The sequence below is a fragment of the Andrena cerasifolii genome, chromosome 5 (assembly GCF_050908995.1).
Source record: "Andrena cerasifolii isolate SP2316 chromosome 5, iyAndCera1_principal, whole genome shotgun sequence".
NCBI lineage: Eukaryota > Metazoa > Arthropoda > Insecta > Hymenoptera > Andrenidae > Andrena > Andrena cerasifolii.
In genome coordinates this window covers 4,610,780-4,631,439 of record NC_135122.1, presented here as the reverse complement: position 1 = coordinate 4,631,439, position 20,660 = coordinate 4,610,780, and the positions used below count along the sequence as shown (strand labels likewise).

Sequence of the window (20,660 nt, the reverse complement as noted above, 5' to 3'; positions counted from 1 at the left end):
AGACAATTAAGTTCTAATACTTTAGTCCAGTGATGAGCAACTGGCCCGCCAGCCGTAGACCTGTGGCCGCAATATTAAATACATAAATATAACTAATCCAAGAATTTTAATTTATGGGCTGAAAAAAAAAGTTTTATTGTAAATCAGTGTCAGAAATAACAAATTCAGCCCATAAATTAAAATTCTTGGATTAGTTATATTTATGTATTTAATATTGCGGCTCGCGTAGAGTAGTAGGTTTCCCCTATATATATATCAAAGTTAAAAAAAAAAGTTTTATTGTAAATCAGTGTCAGAAATAACAAATTCAGCCCATAAATTAAAATTCTTGGATTAGTTATATTTATATATTTAATATTGCGGCCCGCGTAGAGTAGTAGCTTTTCCCTCATGGCCCACTTTTGACAAAAGGTTGCTCGCCACTGCTTTAGTCCACCAGTAAAGAAACAAGGTTTAATAAATTTATCCGCATTCTTCATAACATGAAGGTTATACCCTAATTCGGTATCGGAAAAAATAAACAATAAAATAATAATTGCTTTACATTATTCTAATATTTTTTTCAGGTTTGAACAGAGCAGCATACTGAAACGAAATAAGAAATTTCCACTTCTATTATTATCAAAACAAAGAAAACCGCTCATTTTATTAATTGTGATTCGACAGCTCTGTAGTTCCAGTTGCCAGCGACAAAATATGCTATAAATCGCAAAATCACGAAAAATGGGCATTCCCTGTTTTTTTTCACCTTACGCTTCACGTGTATATACATACAGGGTGTTTATAAAAAAGGAAGATATTTCTACAGAATCGGTTCGACTCGCCTAAATAATAAAAAAAATTTATATGTCCAATAATGTTCAGTTTTGCAGTTATAAGGATTTTTATATTTTGTAAAACACGAGCCCGGAACGCCTATTAAAGTGGCATTTAACGTAGCCCAGCTGTGTTTCCGCGGATCGATATATTGATTATCGTTTCGTCTTTGTTTTTTTAAAGGCGAGAAAGAAAGGATGAATGGAAATATAGTATGTTAGGTCGATTGACAGACGCGCCTGTAAGCCGGTTGCCCTTTAATTAAATAGGCATTCCGAGTCGGTGTTTTACGGAACATGAAAATGCTTATAATTGCAAAAATAAGCATTATTGGACATACGCGTGTAACAACTTTTTTATTATCTTAGTGAGTAGTACCGATCCTGGAAAAATATCCTACATTTTTATAAACACCTTGTGCGTATCTATAGATTTAATTACCAGCGTGAAATAGTCACATAGTTGTGGTACGCGTAACTAGAACCACATCGACGAATCCGTAAATACTGATACTAAAGGAATTTTGGTTCAGCTGATGGTTTATAATTCTAGGTGGCTATATAATGCAAAATTTAAACTCTTTTTCATTACTAGTAGCTTTCAAGAATTCAAAGCCTCCTTAGCTTTTTTCAATAGGCCTATGTATTTAATTGTTACTGTATTTTTGTGAGTGCTGAGAAGAAAAATTCATCTATGTACTATATGTTAACCATTTTGGGGGCGGCAACCTATATGCTTTTTTGCTTAATATGTGACTAAAATATTAAACATAAATATTAATGAAAGGGACCACTTCTTTATTTGGCTACTTTGCCGGGGTGATCTAAACATAGAGACTTGCTAAAATTTTAAAACCAATTCCCCTATTTTGCTATGTAGCAAATTAGCAATAAAATTCACACGTGAGTTGTCATATTGAATTCATTTTAATATTGTCCTAACTCTGTGGCATAAAATATTTTGGTGACATTTCACGGAAGAGGCAAATCTCTAAATCCGCCTCTGCTGATATACTTTGCTAAGAAAATCCACCATTCAATCGGTCTCGAATTAAAAACTGGAGCTGACCATGAGCTCGTGAAATTATAAGTAATAAAACATTATGTGATCTGCTTTGAATTACGTACTTACGATGTTATTGATATGGTTCGAGTTAAGTGTATCATCCAGTTTATTACCCAGTCGAGGATCAATTAATTCATTGAAATTTGTACATACCTTGCTTGGGCAATGGGTAGTGCACTCCGAAAAAAGATTCAAAATAGTCCATGGTACGAGCAGCAGTGTGTACAGCGTATTGTGCCTGTGAAAGCATCGCTTCTGCCGCGTAAACACTTACAGAGATATTCCGTTTCGTCAGTTCGGATACCCGTTTAAAATCGCACACCACGAACGCCACCAAGTACGTCGACATTTCCACGGATTCTTGGAAGTCGTCACGCAGCTAACAATTTTGTTTGCCATGAATTAGGGTCCAAGGGTTACAGAAGTTAAAAGATTAAAAAATACGAAAATGGTAACTCAAAAATGATGCTGGGTTGCAGTGGACCCCACGTGACCACTTTGTGATTATAAGAAGGTGTGACCACGGAGGGTTAAAAATCATATCGTAATACTTTTCTATCTTAACCCTTCGTTGACACTCTGGGTGTGAGCAACCCATAAGCTGATTTTGACGCACTCTACCTTCTATATGTAAAACAATTACCTTTTTTCCAAAGCCGACTTACAAACTATTTTTTCTCTCAAAATACTATATCTGAACAACAACTCTGTAGATTTTTAGCTTCTAATATTGGAATTTGTAAAAGTTACAATTTTTTGAAGATCTTCTTCGCGTTTTCTCGACACATGGCAATCTAGATTTTTTTCACAAAAACTGTGATGAAATTACAGTAAAAAAATTATTGGAATACATTCTGCAGGCCTTAAAATTAACCCGTGATTTTTTTCATAACGATTTGATTCTTGAGATAAGAATGGCAGTCGTTCGAAAATTGTTCTGGGTGTGAGCCACCCAGGTATGTCAAAGTTGATCGAAAAAATAGGTGTGCCAACGAAGGGTTAATAATACATTTTAAGAAGACTGTAACTATATAAGTTTGAAACTTACGAGTCCAGTTCCCATGTAAAATCCCGCGTCTTCAGTATTCATTACAGGCATGTTGCATAACGCAATGTGAAATCTATCTCTGAATATCGACAGTTTGAATTTAGCTTTGAACTGCGGCTCGTCAAAACAGGGGAACGCCGAGCGTGCGTACGTTGGCTCAAAGTGAGTAGTGGCCAGATACCTAAAGTGCGGAGAAATTTCGGTTACGGTTTCATTCGAAGTGGAAGCCACACCTTAAGTTATTTTCCAAACAGAAAATTATTACAGTTTCAGAGTGACCTCTTTTCTCCTTCTGGGGTAACGTAACTGCTAAGGTAGAATCCTTCGAGTTCACTCGTGAGTTTCGAAATGAACCTCAGGTGCACCGTATAGTTGCCCCTCTTCCTAAATTTACTCTCCTCCAGCTCTAGGTATAACTGCTGATGCTTCGAGTACTCTAGCAGCTTTGCGATTTTCAATCTGTGGCCTTTACGGTCTTGCACCATCTGCAACCAAATTGCCGAGAATCAAGTTACGTACAAAGTATGTTAAGCCCCTCGCTGTGCTTCTGGCGAGTACTCACTTTTTCATTTATTGTCAAATTTTTACTATGGAAGACGATATAGTTGGTCTCTTTATCGACATAGAATTCGATCGTGACCTGTCCTAGAAATGCAAATTGAAATTCCGAAAATTATTAATGCCGCAAGCGATAAATAAAAACGTTCTTCTCTAAAGTATTACTTTCTTAGAAATCTGGTTTTCTTAATCACGTTTTATTAAACAGTTAGGATACTTGTCTCATTTCTTCCGCATTATCAAAAGTGTGTAAACAAAAATACAGCTAATTGGGATTAATTTTTTTTTTCTGTGCGCAGAGTTAGTAACTGCTGGAGCTGGTAGTGGAAGAACAATATGTTATTTACCTTTTACTTCTAAGGTGGTAAGGTTTGGATGAATGGTGATGTTGTATCTAGTAGGGTGTGCAAACGTAGGTAGTCTCACGTTGTTCCAAGGGAATATCTATAATAATTACAATCGATTGAATTATATCTGTGTCGCCAGTTTGGTGAAGTACTAGAATTAAACTTAAATAACGAAAACGTCCTTTCTATGCAACCAATAATAAACTATGGATAGTCAACAGTTAGGTTTGTGCTATGGATAGTAGTCGCGTCTTGCAATTGATTTCCCGCCAAGACGTTTCGTATTTACGTGCAGCCTTAGGCCTTACTTAGGCGAACACTTTCAGGCGTAACACGAAGACTCATACAGTGTTAAAAAAATGTGAGATACTTTTTACGAATCGATTTTGTACACCAAAGTAATCGTAAAGCTGGCATACACGCGTGACTGGGAATGAAATTTTTTTTTAATTATATGCTGTGTTGTAATCTTAAAAATACAGGCAAACACTTGTAGAAGAGCAACTGCTTTACAGCGTTATGCATCGGTTGACTTAATATCTTTGTAAGTCGCACCCTCACTCGTAGCAATAACTTTAAGAACGTTAAGCCTTTAATAATATTAAGAACTCAAGTGTAGCAAGTGGAGTGATGTAAATCGGATTACAGTTCTGTAGGTGCTCCCACTTGTATTTCAAAAGTTCCTTAGAATTAAAACAAACTAACATCGATTCTAAAACAGTGTCCACTATTTTTTCAACACCTCTATTCGATTTGCAAGTCTGCGTTTTATTTTCTCATAGATTAGAGATAAGTATACCCGATTAAATTCCTTAACATTCAAAGAAATAACAATGCATGTTTTATTCTTTCTATTATTAAACCTTGAAGTTTAAATATTAGTAGATATTCGTAAATAAAAGAGTATTGAAAGAGTATTTAAAATTGTATTATTTATGCTTTATTTGTAATTTAAAGGAAGCCTGTTTTTGTGGGCACGAAACTGGTGCGCAGTGCTTATTGTGCTATTTGAGATTTTCTAGGAGTATACAGGCTCTCAATTATCGTGCATTATACCTAGTATATGTGTCACAAAGTACATGTTTTGCTCTACTTCGACGTTATGATCATATAGCCAGGAAAGCAAACATAAGTGACCGTACCTCTCCATTAGTTGCAAGAGGTTCACTGCTTTTTTCATCGTCCTCAATTTCCAGGTTGGCTGGCTTTTCTCCAGCACAGGGGCAGTCTGCAAAAATTAAACACGACGGCACATTAACCACAACAACGATTCTTGTGAAAGGAATATTATATGCACGTAGTATTGGGCTGAGATAAAATTCTGCTAACATTCCATTGAGATCGTTAACGTGCGCGGTAAATGTTAAAGGAATTTAACAATACCATTTTGTGGTCCCGCGAAGGCAATGATGAGTGATATGGCGAAGAGGATCGCAAAAACGACGGTAGCTATGCAAAGAGCCCTTTTCTGAGAACACACAACTCCATTGTGCTCATAAATACTGCGTTTGTGCAATCCTGTGTTGCTATCTCCTGGAACAAAGGGTCCCCTGAAGAATGACCAACGCATACCAAGTATGCAAGCATTATACATTATAATTGTACGTGCTTTAAAAACATACGTAGCTATTTGCCCGTTCGCAAAATTCGTTTCATTGAAGATCAAATAAATTACCACGTGATTAATGTTCATGGAGATCGCTTGATACTCAGAGTGTAACACTGACAAAATTTCTAAACACAAAAGCTCTATGCTCACCAACACGGGAACCGTATCAAGTTTCGTGTGTTGCGCTACACACACTTGACCCAGATTTCCGACGGCTAGGTGATAGTCTAAAATGACGTTAACGCGGTTACTACCAGGCGCACAACGTACTTGTACAGTTTTTGTCAGGTAGCAAGCAATATACCGCGACGACTAATTCCAATCAACTTAAAAACTCACAAACAGCAGGTTCGATTAGGAAAGGCTTAAAGAGAAACAGATCAACGCACTTCCAAGTTACAACCACCTAATGCTAAGTCGGGTAACTACGAAAGAAACCATCGGCAGACTGCGTTTCGCTACTAACGCCTTACGTTCCCACTGCGCAATGATAATGCATGGGAAATCTGTTTACACGTGTCAACGACACTTATTCCCGTTGCCAGTGTAACAGCCCTGGCAGGCTGACACATCAACAATAACACGGGACGCGTGTATGCGCGAGGACAGATGGATTAACATGGTTTAATTCGAAAGATCAGAAAGCTTCCCTTTTATTGATCGCACGCACGTGCTTCTCGTATAGTCTATTCGCAGCCCGGAGGGTCGTAAGTGGGCCATCTGGTCGAACGATTTCAAAGAAAAACGAGAGAATCACGTGTATAAAAAATGGATGGAAAGATAAGAAGCGAGACGGGAAGGGGGAACTGCGACGGCCGCAGGAAGGGAGTATAGGGAAACAGAGGGAGGAGACGCGGAAAGAGGCGTCGGAGGAAGTGTCGCACGGGAGAAGTGCGACCGGGCCGATGCGATTGCAATGATTAGCCTGCCCCTAAGAGATGTCTCACCTGTCAGAAAGGCAACATCATCCACATCCTGCTCGCTCATCGCGAACCGATTCGGCGGCGGTCTCCGACGAACGATTTCTTTTACCTGACCGTCGTTCGTAGCATATAAGATCTTAATCAGGGGCTCTCTCTGTTCAGCCAGAATTTGGGCGGCCGTACTCGTGGCTGGCTACTTCGACCTGGTGTCTACTTTCGTTGGTGGGCAGTCGGCTTCTGTGCCAAGGTCAAGGAATCACCGAGGAAGACTGGACAGACTTTTTCCCTACGTTTTCACCGTGACTCCCGTTCGCTTTAGGCTCGGTGTTCTCCCGTCGCCTTTGCGGCTCCTTGTCCCGCTCGCCGTATGTCGTGTTCAAAATTTAATCGGTGGGTACGAGGTAGGTCGGATGCGTATGGTCACGGTGGTTCCTTGGGCAGCCACCGCGAATAGGAGCACGAGCACGAGCACCAGCACCAGCACCAGCACCAGCACAAGCACGAGCACGGGCACAAGCACGAGCACGGCCACAAGCACGAACAGGAGCCCGAGTACGAGCGCGACCAACAAGGTCCCGAGGACCCGCGACAACGTGGCGATGTACGAGCTTACGAAGTCACCGAACAGCTCGACAACGTCGGCAGGTCTATAACGCGCGACGTGCCTTGACATTTCATTGGCATTAAAGCGTGGATATAGCGACTGCAGAGTTAGGCAGAAATGGCGACTTTCCAAACCCCTTGGTGGCGAACCGCTTTACGGGGGTAGATATCCAGCTCTCGTCCCGCCGCACTTCGCTTCGCCTCGCCTTCCGAGGGGGGTTGTTGCCTTTACAGTGGCGCCATCCGTGATCCACCCTTTACAGTGATACGCGCGAGCTAACTGCCCCTCCGCTCCTGTGTTCGGGTTGATAAGAAAACTCTCTACCCCCGCTTTACACCCACGTCATTCCGAAACACCTATCGCGCTCTCGTGTGAGGCATTCGGAGCAAAGGCGGACTAACCCACACTCTTTTTTGCGAAATTCAGTTAGTAGCGGTAATGTGCTTATTGCAATAGACTGTGCTAATTGTATGAAATAGGAGGAATTCATTTTTTTTAATGTGGGTTAGTCCGCTTTTGCTCTCAATGCCGCAAATATACTTTAATATTAGATTGCTGTGTAAGTTCTGCCCGCTGGAGTATGTCTTCTACAAATTTGATTTTTGAAAACAGCTTGTAGTTACTTCGGACTATGTATGCTCTATTATTATTTATGACAGTCTTCTATCTATGTGGAAGTTGTGTTTCGCCTCTTTTATAAAAACGCTAAAATTATTATCACCCTTTTTGTGACACCAAAGTTGTTGAAGTTTTTCAAGTTTAAACTGTTTTTTTGGGGGATGGAAAAAGGTGAAAATCTGTTGGTGCCAGATCCGGGGAATATGGTGGATGAGGAATAAGTTCCTATTGCAGTTCCGGTATTTTCTTTTTGAATTGCCACCCTTTCGATTTACAAGGGAAAAATATTTTAATTTGTAGTTCGTGCTGCATTTTTTCAAGCTGTTGACAATATAAATTAGCGTTGATAGTTATATTTGGATTGAGTAACTTATAATAAAGGGCAGAATTTATGCAGCAACCTAATATGTCGCTAATGATTTTGCACTGCATGTTGTTCGAGTAAATCAATCTTACTTAATCTGTTAGGAGTATTAGGCAGTCACTTTTTGTCGAAAATGAAGCATTCCTGTTTCAATTAATCACAAAGAAATAAATTGGAGCTGAGACTCGTTCTTTGACAAAATTTTATTAACATCGTGAGCTTTAAAAAAACATGTTTGTTTCGCCAAAAAATGTGCATTATACATAGATGACGCTACAGATGGGTCATTAAAGAGGCTTCGTAAAAAAGTTAGAAACGAAACGAAATTCAGTGACCTGCTTGTAAATTCTACTTCAGAATACCTTTGGTTCTGCACTGAACTTATAAAAGAAGCAAAATTATGAAAATGACAGCTACGAAATGGCGCTTTTTCAAAAAGGTTCTGCACATTTGGTGAGCATAATTGATTAGGACCTCCGTTTTTTTAGTTATCACTGCAAAACAAAAGAAAGGTTTTTTAAAAATAATAAAATCCATCTGTAGCGTTATATATAATGCATATTTTTGACTAAACAAACATGTTCTCTAAAGCTTATGATGTTAATAGACTTGGTGCCCAGGAACAAGTCTCAGCATCCATTTATTCCTTTGTAATTGAATGAAAAAGAAATGCTTCATTTTCGACAAAAAACGACTGGCTAGTACCCTCCAGCAGGGAATATGAGTTAACTCGTCCTGTGATAATCTGCACAGGTTGCGTATGATAAGTTTGCTCATTACGAGCACTGTATCCCTTAAGGGTTACTCTAAAAATTTTCGAAAATTGTTTTTTTTTACGATTTTTGCATATTCTGCTAGCTACATCTTTTCTACGTATTTTAAGCGCAACCGGGCCCCGAAATTCCAAAACGTGAAGGAATTACAAAAATACTGAAGTGTGAAGTACTGTACTCTTTTTATATTCAAACCTAGTAGTGATAGTTGTAACGATTGGACTATAATATAATTTCCTCGAATTTTTTCTTACAATCGGTGCGGATATGTATAACTGTAAGCATCCATTAGAATCTAAGGCTTAGATGCGTTAGAGTGTTAAATCGTGGCTTACGCTTATATATAGTAAAGAAATGTTTACATTCACAAAATACACGTGTACAGCTTTGATTATAGCGTCGGTACGATTAAAACTTCCGGAGCTTCATAAGCGGAAAAGACGGCTTTAGTAAAAAATTCTAGTAGAGACTAAAGACAATTAGTTTGCAGAGCCATCGACGAAATGAAGTACATGCTACTGGAACTATATCACGAGGGGGGAGTGCATACATGATACACTTGAGAACGACTTTTTATACGGAGTGAACGGTCCAATAGCCCTCGCGTAAATATCCAACTTAAATATTCAAATTGGCAAAAAAATGATAAATTATGTTTGCAACAAATTAATATTCATTTTTAATTAATCGCGCAGTGCCATATGAAAAATCCAAGTGCAATCTACTGAAAACGATAAGACGTTTCACTGTTTCGAACTAGGGCTGGGACTATTCGAATAATTTAATATTCGAATATTTTACAAGTATTAATGCTACGAATAAACTTCGAATATTTGAGTATTCGAATACTATTCGAATATTTGAGTACTCGAATACTATTCGAATATTTAAATATTAAACTAGTATTCGAATACTTGGATATTCGAATAGTATTCAGATACTTGGATATTCGAATTATATTCAAATACTTGGATACTCGAATTATATTCACCAAATAATTGAGCAAATGAAGTATTCGAATATTCGAATACCGAAAAATTCGACAAATAGTCCCAGCCCTATTTCGGACGAACTTGAAATTAACTCCTGCCTTATTTGAATTTCAGTGATCCTAATTTGTGAGTGTTTCTTAAAATACTTTCTAGCGTCAGTAATAAATGTAAAAGAAATCTCGGAAATTTTTAAAAGAAGAAAAACCTTCCACATTTTTTAAAGCTTATGCTTTATTTTTCACTTAATCTTGATTCTTTATATGTAATAAGTAACGCGCGACAACAAATTACGAGTAATTCACGTTTTTTGTTTTAACAGTGTAAGAACAGACCTTTCACGATGCAGTTATTGATTGGGGAACTATGTTGAATAAATGAACCGCGAATCGATGGATGGTCATCATTGTCATTAAATGGATATCGTATCGATTGTTTTTTCTTCGCGTAACTCGATAGAGAAGTCCTCCATTTTCGTTACAGTGGTACACAAGACTATAGCAATAATTATACTTGGGGATCAACTGTTCAAAGTATCTGAATAGTGTGAGATCTGTTTGGAAAAAAATCGATAAATTTTCACTACGTTCACTTCTTATGAATCTTTACATCTTCCTGTATAACGGTCTCAAAACATCCTCAAAATTATTACAACGTATTAAAAGAGCAGGTCGATAACCTAACGATCACTAATTACAACTATATAAATGATTAAATTTTGTTTACTAGAGACTGTATAACAAATTATTATATATGTAGAATAAATGATTGAGTAATCAAAGCTGAGTAACTATGCTTTATTATTAATTGTATGCATAACACTAGCACACACCAGATATTATTAAATTATTTATATTTGCGTGTTATGTATGCTTGCAATAATCACGGTTAATTTTATTGTATTACATACAATTAACAATTACATAATATTTGAAGACGTACTTGGATTCTCGTCAGTGAAACCGAAAATCCAGATGGTTGTCATAAAGACTTCAGTGTACTAAGGTTCCTCGGTTGGGACGATGAAAGCTGACCCCACCAAGGAAAGAAGAGCGTTAAATCGATATAAGAATCTGCTATGAAGAATTGGAACGGACTCGTTCCGTGCGAACAAAGAATCAAATTCTGTCCTCGTATTAGAGATTATGGAATCGTCGAGAACCTCTTACAAGCCTGGATCGAGCTTTAGAAGTTTTCAGTTCGTAGGACGAACGAGTGTACTCGAACCCTTTGGACTGCTCGAAATTCAATACCCTTGACGAACAAAGTCTTTGTTGAACTCTGACAGTGGCATTTGAAGGAGAGAAGGAGGGAACATTTCCGTTTCTTGTCTCGCCTCTGACCTATGGAACGAAGCCCTGGGGTCATGAAGGATTCTTTCATGGAATAGGTGGTAGCTCAGAGTGGTTCACAACAATGTCTGTACTCAGCCATGAAGAACTTTTGCAGACATCAAAATACAATTGTTTGGTGGGCCACTCTATTGTCGAATACATGTTACTCTACAGCTGTTAAACAAACAATTGAATAAAGAAGTTTTTTTATAAAATTTATTATATAGTATGAAGGAATTTTATAATAATTCTGGATAATTTTTATTATGCTGTGTATTTGTATTCTACTTGAAATTATGAATAGTGATAGGTGTGTTTTATATTGCAAAAAATAAATTTTGGTATACCCATCAGGTGAAATAAAGAAAAATTTATAATTGTTTATAATTTTACAATAAAGAATTCAGGCGTGTAAACGATACTAACTTTTCAGCGGAAAATTTGTTGTTCGAAGACTATTTTTTTACAGGATTTACTTGAATTCGGATATCGGTGACAAAAGTATATTTATTAAGAAACTAAATACCTATGTATTGTGTATTTATGGAGTAAATAACATAGTAAGAAATTGAATCACTGGCAGAAAAAATCTAAAATTACGTTTGTGAAATTTTACAGATGAATGTAGTGCGAATAATGTTCTGAGCAATATTGTATCATTTAAAAAAAATTTGTAATGAAACATTCTTCGTGTACTTATTATTTTTTTTTTTAAATATAACGTTACTTCAGATAATATTCTTGTTCAAACATTGAATAGGTAGTAAATTTTATCACCGTTTTGAAGTTATTAGGTATTTTCAGAACTTACTACTTTCTCTGATAGACTATTTCAATTATGATTAGTAGATATCAACTTTATCGTTGTCAATCAGTTTAATCACGTTTTAATTAAAACATTCCAGCTGACGATTAGTGTTCCTAATCAACTGACGGTGATAAATTTAATCAGTCGAAGAAGTTAAACATCTTCAGATTTTAAGGTTCATTTTATAATTGTTTACTTCAGTGAAGTAAAAAATGATTTAATTACTTTCGAATTTTATTGATAACGTGTACTTGTAATATAATACATATTTTAATGTACATTATCGAGAAAAAAAATTTCCATACAAAATTCCGTTTTTGAAAAATAGTTTCGATGTCTGGAGTACATCTGCTCTTGTGTAAGGAAGAGAATTATTCATTGGATCGCGTGTTCAAACGATTACGTAAAGCGCTACAGGAACAATAATAGATGTACAATCACGTCAAAGTTGATAGGTAGCATTTCGAAGATATCTATTTTCTTTAGGATTAGTAGGTAAATAGTTGAAATTATCTAAAAACGGTTTAATCTACAAACGGTTTTTTTTTAAATTTTCATTACAAGCTCACAAAAAAAGTTTAAAAATTGACTTTTACTATTCTTTTCGCTATTCCAACCAAATACATTTTTTTCAAAACGACGAAACGCGTCAGTTAGCAAACTAATCCTTCTAGCTTCTAAAAAAAAACTCAAGTTGTTTGGACCAATTCTAAAAAAGTTATGCGATTTTAAAAAGTGTCCGAACATTAATGCGAGTCGCTGTATGCAGTCGTCCATTTATAGTGAATTTTTATCATCAGATAGATCACCTATGAAAATATATGCTTTCGTATCGATCAAGTTTGTCAGCTATTCTGGCGTATACCAATTTCAAATCTGATCCGCATCGATAGAACAGGGGCGTTTATAAATGTCTGTGCATCTGAACTTGTGACCTCTTACATTTCTAGGTGGGTTTGTTTCCGTCTCAGAAATTCATCGGACTTTCGATATAAATTATTCCAATATTAGTGAGTCTCTTACTTCTATTACTCGTGACTCGTGCGCATTGTTCAACCAAAGTGAACCGTGTAAATTCGTCGAGCACTGAAACGCTTGACATTTAAACAATGGGCACCAGATGTCGAACCCCAAAATTTCAATTGTTAATATTTTAAGTCCGATTTTTCAAAATTAAGGAACAGTGGAGTATACTGTAATTTCTCTCGGCTTAACGAATTATTGCATTTCAGCTTGACCACCAATTTAATTCAATTAAATATCCGTTATTGGCGATACGAGGAATATCCTAGAAAGAAGTTATTTGCTTCGCGGGGGGAATACTGCGAGGGAGGTACGACGATGTAGAGCCCAGGAATCAAAGTTCGAAATAGAAGTTCAATCTTGACAGGGGCACATGCCGCAGCAACCCGTAAAAGATCGAAATTGAGATCGGTATCGGCATACCGTACGTCGCACAGCGGGGTGAAAGACCCTAAAAGTTGGCATCAATTCCTAGGCGTCGCGAAAACTTTTATTAATTAAATAACTTAACCAAAAACGATTATGCCAAAGTAAATAAAACAAAAGATTCCTCTTTTAAACTTATTTAATACATTTTTGTACATATTTAATAACACAATCTGTGAAACCTTTTCAGTTTTTTTTTTTTTTTTTGATATGGCAATGCAGTGATTATGTTAATAATCATGTGAACTGGTATCACTGTCATCATATTCATTAGCACTATTATCAGACTGCAACGGTGTAGTATGATCATCACAACTTATAACTGGAGGCAATAATTAGTTTACAGCTTCTTTGGGCAGAGATTGACGATTTTTTGGGGATAATTGTCTCTTGTTGGTCATTACGGGATCTGAACTTAATCAAAAGTGATTTAAAATATCCTGATTGCAAAAGGACAGTAGTTTCATGAACTCGGAACCTTTTTCCCACGATTTTATTTAAAGTGATAAAACACCATTTTAACTCCCTCAAAATTGAAGTACAAGAAAAGAATTATTTTTTAGTTTTTAGTGCATTTTAATTTAGTTTTTACTACATTTTTAATAAAATCGTTTAACATACAAATTTCTTTTATATATTTTTTTCCCGTTTCAATTAGAAATCACTGGTAGAGAGAAAATTTGAACGATTTAAAGATACCTGTTTTATAAAGCTGCACCTTTTTTTAAATAAAAGCACATAGTATTCTTTCTTTACATAAATAGATTCTTGTCTGTATTAGAGACAGAAAATCAATCTGTTGAGAGATATTTTAAATTAATACTTTTATTGAAGAAGTTGTTTAAACGATTCATTCCATTGCAAACACTTCTTGCATCGGTTCTTCATTGTTCCCATGGCCAATTCAAGCCGATCTGTAGTTATCGTTACGCAATGTATTGTAATCCGCTCTTTTAAGTCCTCGACAGAAAGAGAGGAAGGACTGAATATCTTCTTCAATATAGGTATTAATAGAAAATATTTCACGATGAATAAATTTATCGACTATTTCACTCTTATACACTCAGAATGTCCAGATGCATTGATTTATGTAATAAAAATGTAGGACTCCATTTAACAAAAGATGTAACTGCATGTTTTATTTAGATATAAGAAAACAGATCTTTTCAAATAATTAAAGTTTCTCTTCTACCATTTTTGTTTCTAATTGCCACCAAAAAAGAGACGCTGCTTGTCCCAGCTGTATGATGCATTCTGTATACGCGTCTCATACGTGTGTGATTAAATAAAGGAAAATATTTAACTGTAGGTACAATTAGTGTTCCACCTCGAGAAGGCTTTCTCGAGAAATTTTATAATTGCTTATTTCTTATTTCTCGAGAAATACTTTAATTTCTCGAGAAACTTAGGTCTAGGAAAAATATCATAAATCTCATTTATTTTCGCGATTGTATTAGATAAATAAATTTACCAATTGTATTTAATATCTATTTTTTCATTTAAACAAGTTTTGTATAAATTAGACAGGAATAAACATTTAGTTAAAGTGTTGTTGTGTTTTTGATAAATATTATCCACATTATTCCGAAAATATAATTTTTCCAATATTTTTTTCAATTTCTCGAGAATTCGCAGGAAATATTATCTCATTTCTGATTTCTCGAGAAACAAAGAATATGGAGAAATCAGGAAATCTGAAACATTTTTCAGTATGTTTTCATAATACTGAAAATACGATTCATTTTAATGTACATCTGATTTATCTAATTTCTTAATAATTGATATGTGACATAGGGCATGTAATATTACAGATCCTATAAGAAATTAAATATTAGTACAAAGGATTATGTGTTGGACAATATCGGTCGTCACTATACAAGAGTAAGTATGAACCCAAATTTCGTTAAATAGTAGCATGGACGTATTGCGTTTAGGGGTTGAATGAAACTGTTAAAATTTTCAATTAATTATGAAATACCTGTAATTTTATGACTGTTATCTTTTCTGACTCGAGAAAACAGTTATAAACTGCAGTGTATTAACTGAAACCTTTATTCCATACATTTTTGTGTAAATAATAATCTTTTATTTTCTGGAAAGTAGAAAATGTTCTATTTAAACAGGAACATTTATTCTGCTTTGAAAAAGTTAAAGTTGTGACAGGCAGGTTTCCTGAAAATGTTGTGGGGTAGATAGATCTGAAGTTAAAAAGCTTAAACCGTTCGGTGGAAATAATTTCCACTTCTATATTTATCCTGCTCGCATCTCCTTAAATAATACTAATTAAAAAAATATTCCTACCCTTTATATCTCACTCTTAAATATCTGTTCGAACCTATACGACCCTCCAGAATTTTTATTAATAGAACATAAAATAGGGGTTAAAACTGAACTCTTACAACAGAGTTAAAGTGTTAATGTACAAAGTTAACTTAAAACAAAAAAAAAAATTATTTAAAAGTTACAAGTTCGATAAATAACTTTTATAAATAAAAGTTAACAGTTTCATTCGACAAGGGGGCAAACATTCACTTTACCTGCCAGGGGATTAGAATTAAGGGGGTAGGTAACCCTCAAAACTTTCGTAAATTCGATTTTGGGATTTTGCATATTCCGGTAGCTACATCTTTTCTACGTATTTTAAACGCAACCAAGCCCTAAAATTCGAAAAATTCAAGGAATTACAGCCAAAAATTTACGAGCCTGCACATGAGATCGGATAACGACAAAACTGCATGTCCAACTTTAAACGCGATTTCACAGAAACTACGCTTTCCGAAACGGTGAACATAAAATCTCGAAAACCGCTCCAACGTTTTCAATGAAAATTTACAGGGAGGTGCAGAATACTATTCCCCGCAATGTGTCGGGAGCACATTTTCAATATAATTCTTTTTAAAAAAAGATAAATAATATTTTTCCCACAGAAAAGGGAAAAAATCATATACATCAATATAAAAATTGTATTAATTTGTTTATCAAAATTTTGCTTCCGACACAAGATGGGGCTGTCTTTCAGATTATAAAAATGCCTTTACTTTGTGTTTTAGGTAATTCACCTGTCCGGGATCGTGTTCGCCATCAGACGGTGCCTCGCGCACACGATCTCACATTTATATTTATAACTTTTTTCCCTGTGAATATATTTAAAATTTTCTTTTTGTGCCTTAAAGTCAACGAAATGACGATGAGAAATTAAAACAAAAATTATCTCTATATTCATTTATTACTTCAGAATATGCTTTTGAAGAAGGGCCTGATTTTGGGCTGTTGAGGGTTACCTACCCCCTTAATACTACAATGCTATCACCCTGTAATTCGGCAATTAGAAGCAGCAACACTCGGACAGTACCTTGACTTCTGGTTTCTCACCTCGGAAGAGGGTCGTAGACTACACCCGTGCTACAAGTGGGTTTCTACTCACCTGAATTTATCGGCACTTCGGTGGTGTTGGCGGTTCCATTTTGCCCGGGACTCCGCGAACTCGAGGTTCTACCTAGGGGCTCCATCCGGATCGCCTCGCTGCTTTCTCGCGTCGAAGTTCCCCCTGGCATTTTGCTTTCTTCCCTCTGTCTACGTTTTTATCCAGTAAGCTCGCAGCGCGTGGCGCCTCGAGCGGAAGATATACGCTTCCTTGGCTCCCTATTCCTCGCGACGCGACGCGAATTACATTTTTCAACGTTGATGCTTCTGAAGAACGGCGCACTCCTCGGTCCTTCTATCTCATTCATATCAGCCGCTTGGCAAACCTTCGTGCGACATGTAATCTTCAATTAACGCTTCGCTAAAAGCTTCCACCAGCTTCCGTGATCCCGCTTTCAATTGATCCACGCCCAATGCGGACCTGTACTTCTGCTATTTAATTGATCCTCTGTTAGACGGATGTCACGCAGGACGAGATAATCTAAGTGAATCTGTTGGTCCCATTTACGATACGACAATGGACAAAGTGGTAGAAAAAAGTTAAGCTCAAAGCTGGTATAAAATGTCTCGTCGCCTGATTAGTATAAGATACGAGTAGTTTACGTTGGATCCTAAAGCTGAGTTCGACTCCAGGCTTAGGCAGTGCGCGTGAATATACAGGAAGCAGTAGTAAACGTTGTATTAATTATATTCGCAACTCGATTGCTTCTGCTTTCGCTTGGAACCCTTAAGTCCACTACCCTTTGGCGAGCTGTGTCTGGTTTAATGAAACTACAAGATCGTCTCGCTTGTGCTTTTAGCGAATGTAACGGGTTCTCGTTGCTATTATAAATCGAAAGCAGTCGACGCATTACGCATGTTCTACTTTTATAAATAGCTAACTGCGATTTCTTTCTGTCTCAATCATCTGTGGTGCATTATGTAGCGACACTTTCGCAGAGTCGTATGTTCTCGACGTATCACTCGATATGGTACCTGAAACAAAATACCGAGTAATGTATCTACAACTTACAGACCAGAAGCTAGAAACATATAGAGGTGAAACTAAAATTACAGCCCTGTGTTTTGCTATTTGCTCATAAATTTTAAAACTGCTGTAAATTCACATATACGAGTGTCAGGCGATGGCAATATGTGAACGTAGGAATGTATCAACGAATATTGCAAAGTGTCGGCGCCCATACATTGCTGAGAATTGCAAATTTTCACACTTGAAAATATTATTTTCAGGCTGCAAACCGTATGTAATGCAATCCCCATTTTCCTTTTTGTTTATAAATTGTATATACGCGAAAGTTTGTGCGTGAGTGTTTCAGTGGAAGGCTTTTTTGTTAATTTAAAATTAACAGTTTTGTCAGTAGGAAGCCACGCAGAAGAAATTCGATTTAAAATCGACTTGGCGAGCTGTTAAATAATGATTGAAATGTTTAAGGGCTCAGGGGTAAACTTTACACGGATTTTTTTTTTAATTATTTGAAACTATTCTGGTGGGTGCCCCGGAGAAAATGTTGAAAATTCTTTTTACCAAGAGTAAATAAGGCCACCCTAATGTACATAGTATCGAATGCTGTATAATCCTCTATTTTAAACTAGTACCATAAGAACGCCTATAACCCCCTATTGATTTTATTGGATTTATAATTACTCTTCGATATGCGCATAGTAGGTCAGTGTGGTCGCACGTTGCACATTCTCTGAATGTGTTCCACATAGTTATTTTTACATCAATGGCAAAGACGTTAATTATATGTGCCTATATTTTTGCTGACAAGAGATCTCCTACGTCCTCTTGTGTAGGCGTTCCCTGAAGCGTGCACAAAAAGCGTGGAAAATTATTCATGCAACAAACACTAGATTAGTATTTCTACAGGACCCTCGTCGCGTATGCCGGCTTTACTCGAGAATTTGTAGTTCTAATTGAAGTTATAGAAGACAAGAAAACGAGTGACATTATGTACAACTTTTTCTACGGTTGCATTACCAGTTACTCGCTTTAATTACTGCCTCTTCTGTTTACGTCCACAAATTCCTCCGCGTTTAACGATAGAATTGCTGGCAATTAGTTTCTTCGACGCTCGTCTGTCGCACAATTACGCATGTATCTATTAAATATATAGCTACTCGCTAGCATATTATTAAAGGAAATGATTCGAGAAAAATAAACTACCCCTCAGGGTGAAGTGGAATCTACGCAGGGGTAAAGGGAACATAAGTCAGGGTAGATCAAGGAATTTTTATTTAATAAGAGCTTGTAAAAATACTATGTTACAGCTTGTTTGTGAATAAGTTTAAAAGAAAAGACTAATTCCAGGGTATCCAAAATTGAAAAAAAGTTGAAACACACAAAAAGAAATAGTGCGCTGAAAACTGGATAAAATTATAGGAAATGGACATAAAACAATTTATTATTGATTTCACTCTGACCCTTTCACTTTTGCCCCCGGGTTCAGTGGAAGAGAAGTGTAGTTATGAATTTCATGTATAATTTATAGATTACAATGGTTGTTAATAAGTTGGAGTGAAACTGAATTTAACATAGGTACTTTCATGTAATCTAAATCATAAGCTAAAAGAAAGAAAGAGCTCAACGTACCTGACTGTACTAATATCAACTTCGTGCATAAAATTTAAAAATTTTGAATAAAAAGTCTAAACACTTTACTTCACCAACAGACAGTCTCACGAATGATGATGGGTTTCTTTGTGACGTACGTACTAAAGTAGTCACAACATAGCACTACTATAGTAGTATGTACAAAACTATATTCCACTTTGCCCTGGTTTCCCATACTGTTGTCTCAACAACAAATGTTGACAGAAAAATAATTCACCGTAACACACACTTTTTATATCACTAAGTAGGTACTTAATATGCCACTGCTTGTGAAATTACATTTTTTGCTATTGAAGTTAGAAGAGTTTGAAGGAAATGTAAGGGTACCAATTTTAGGGGGTATAGGGGTTTGTAAGGCGGTAAAATATGGTTGTTTTTGAGAGCGCATACAGGTTGTAAAATGCAAGATGATTTTGTTTACTTGCAATGCACTTGTAAAAGAATACTTGACAAACATTTTCATGTGTCGCACCCCCAAAAATATTAAAAACTGGCGCTGTTGATGTCACCTCTACAAATGCATACATTCCGCGAACACCTTTATAATTTACAGTCGCAGTTTTCTGGTTCCAAAGATATTTTGCAATATATATATATATTTTTTTAGTTCGCAAAGCTTACTTTTCGTAACAGATTGATTACTTTCCTCGAGAAGTATTCGGTGGAATTGAAAATTGAAAAAACTACCCGTGATCCAGGGTGAAATGTTATAAACTATGTTTAGCAAATTTGTATTTATTTGGTTGAGGCGTTTTGCAGGTAAAACGCGTTTAAAGTCCCTCGCGATTGGCAGAGCATACTTTTAAATAACTACTCACGACTGTTCATGTTCCGTGGCGTCCAATTTTCTTTTATTAGTTTCACATGATTAATACGCTGATTTAACGAAGAGATCCATCATTTATCGGAATGAATTTCTATTAGCTTAGCAATTTCGCAGGTGAAAATTCTCCGAATCGTATACCGTGGAATCGCGACTAATTGACAAGGGATGTTCAGCAGCTCGAAAACTCCAAAAATGTTGAAACTTTGCAGGAATGTAGTTCAAGTGATCCTAATAACGTAACAATTTTTGGTTTCGGCAATGAAGCTGTGCTAGGGGCGAAAACGCCCTCTCAAAGAAATTGTGAATTTTCATATTATCGCGAATATCTGAGAATCCATAAAAAATATCGAAAAATGTCAACTCACAGTTTTATAGTTTTTATATCTTACAAGACGGCGATAAAGAATTTTCCAAAAAGGGTGGTGGAATAAATTTTGTAAAATTTCATTTTTTTTCTATCTAACATCATTTAGTAATAAATAAATTTTGATG

General features: G+C 36.2%; 1 protein-coding gene across 5 annotated transcripts in view; it reads right to left on the bottom strand.

Annotated features, from left to right (window-relative positions):
* LOC143369275 (endoplasmic reticulum aminopeptidase 1) overlaps positions 1 to 20,660 on the bottom strand; it is a 36,878-nt gene that overhangs the window by 11,997 nt on the left and 4,221 nt on the right. For 2 of the 5 annotated variants that reach the window (XM_076813017.1, XM_076813018.1), the window contains exons 2-9: positions 16,730 to 17,703; positions 5,218 to 5,367; positions 4,977 to 5,062; positions 3,835 to 3,931; positions 3,492 to 3,574; positions 3,209 to 3,414; positions 2,930 to 3,110; positions 2,035 to 2,260 (exon numbers count right to left, since the gene is read on the bottom strand). In XM_076813017.1, coding sequence (XP_076669132.1) covers positions 2,035 to 2,260; positions 2,930 to 3,110; positions 3,209 to 3,414; positions 3,492 to 3,574; positions 3,835 to 3,931; positions 4,977 to 5,062; positions 5,218 to 5,367; positions 16,730 to 16,859 — 1,159 coding nt within the window. In that variant the 5' untranslated portion in view covers positions 16,860 to 17,703. Of the gene's footprint in view, positions 1 to 2,034; positions 2,261 to 2,929; positions 3,111 to 3,208; positions 3,415 to 3,491; positions 3,575 to 3,834; positions 3,932 to 4,976; positions 5,063 to 5,217; positions 5,368 to 6,390; positions 7,290 to 16,729; positions 17,704 to 20,660 lie in introns of those variants that run through there. The other 3 variants (XM_076813019.1, XM_076813020.1, XM_076813021.1) reach the window with 3 other exon arrangements.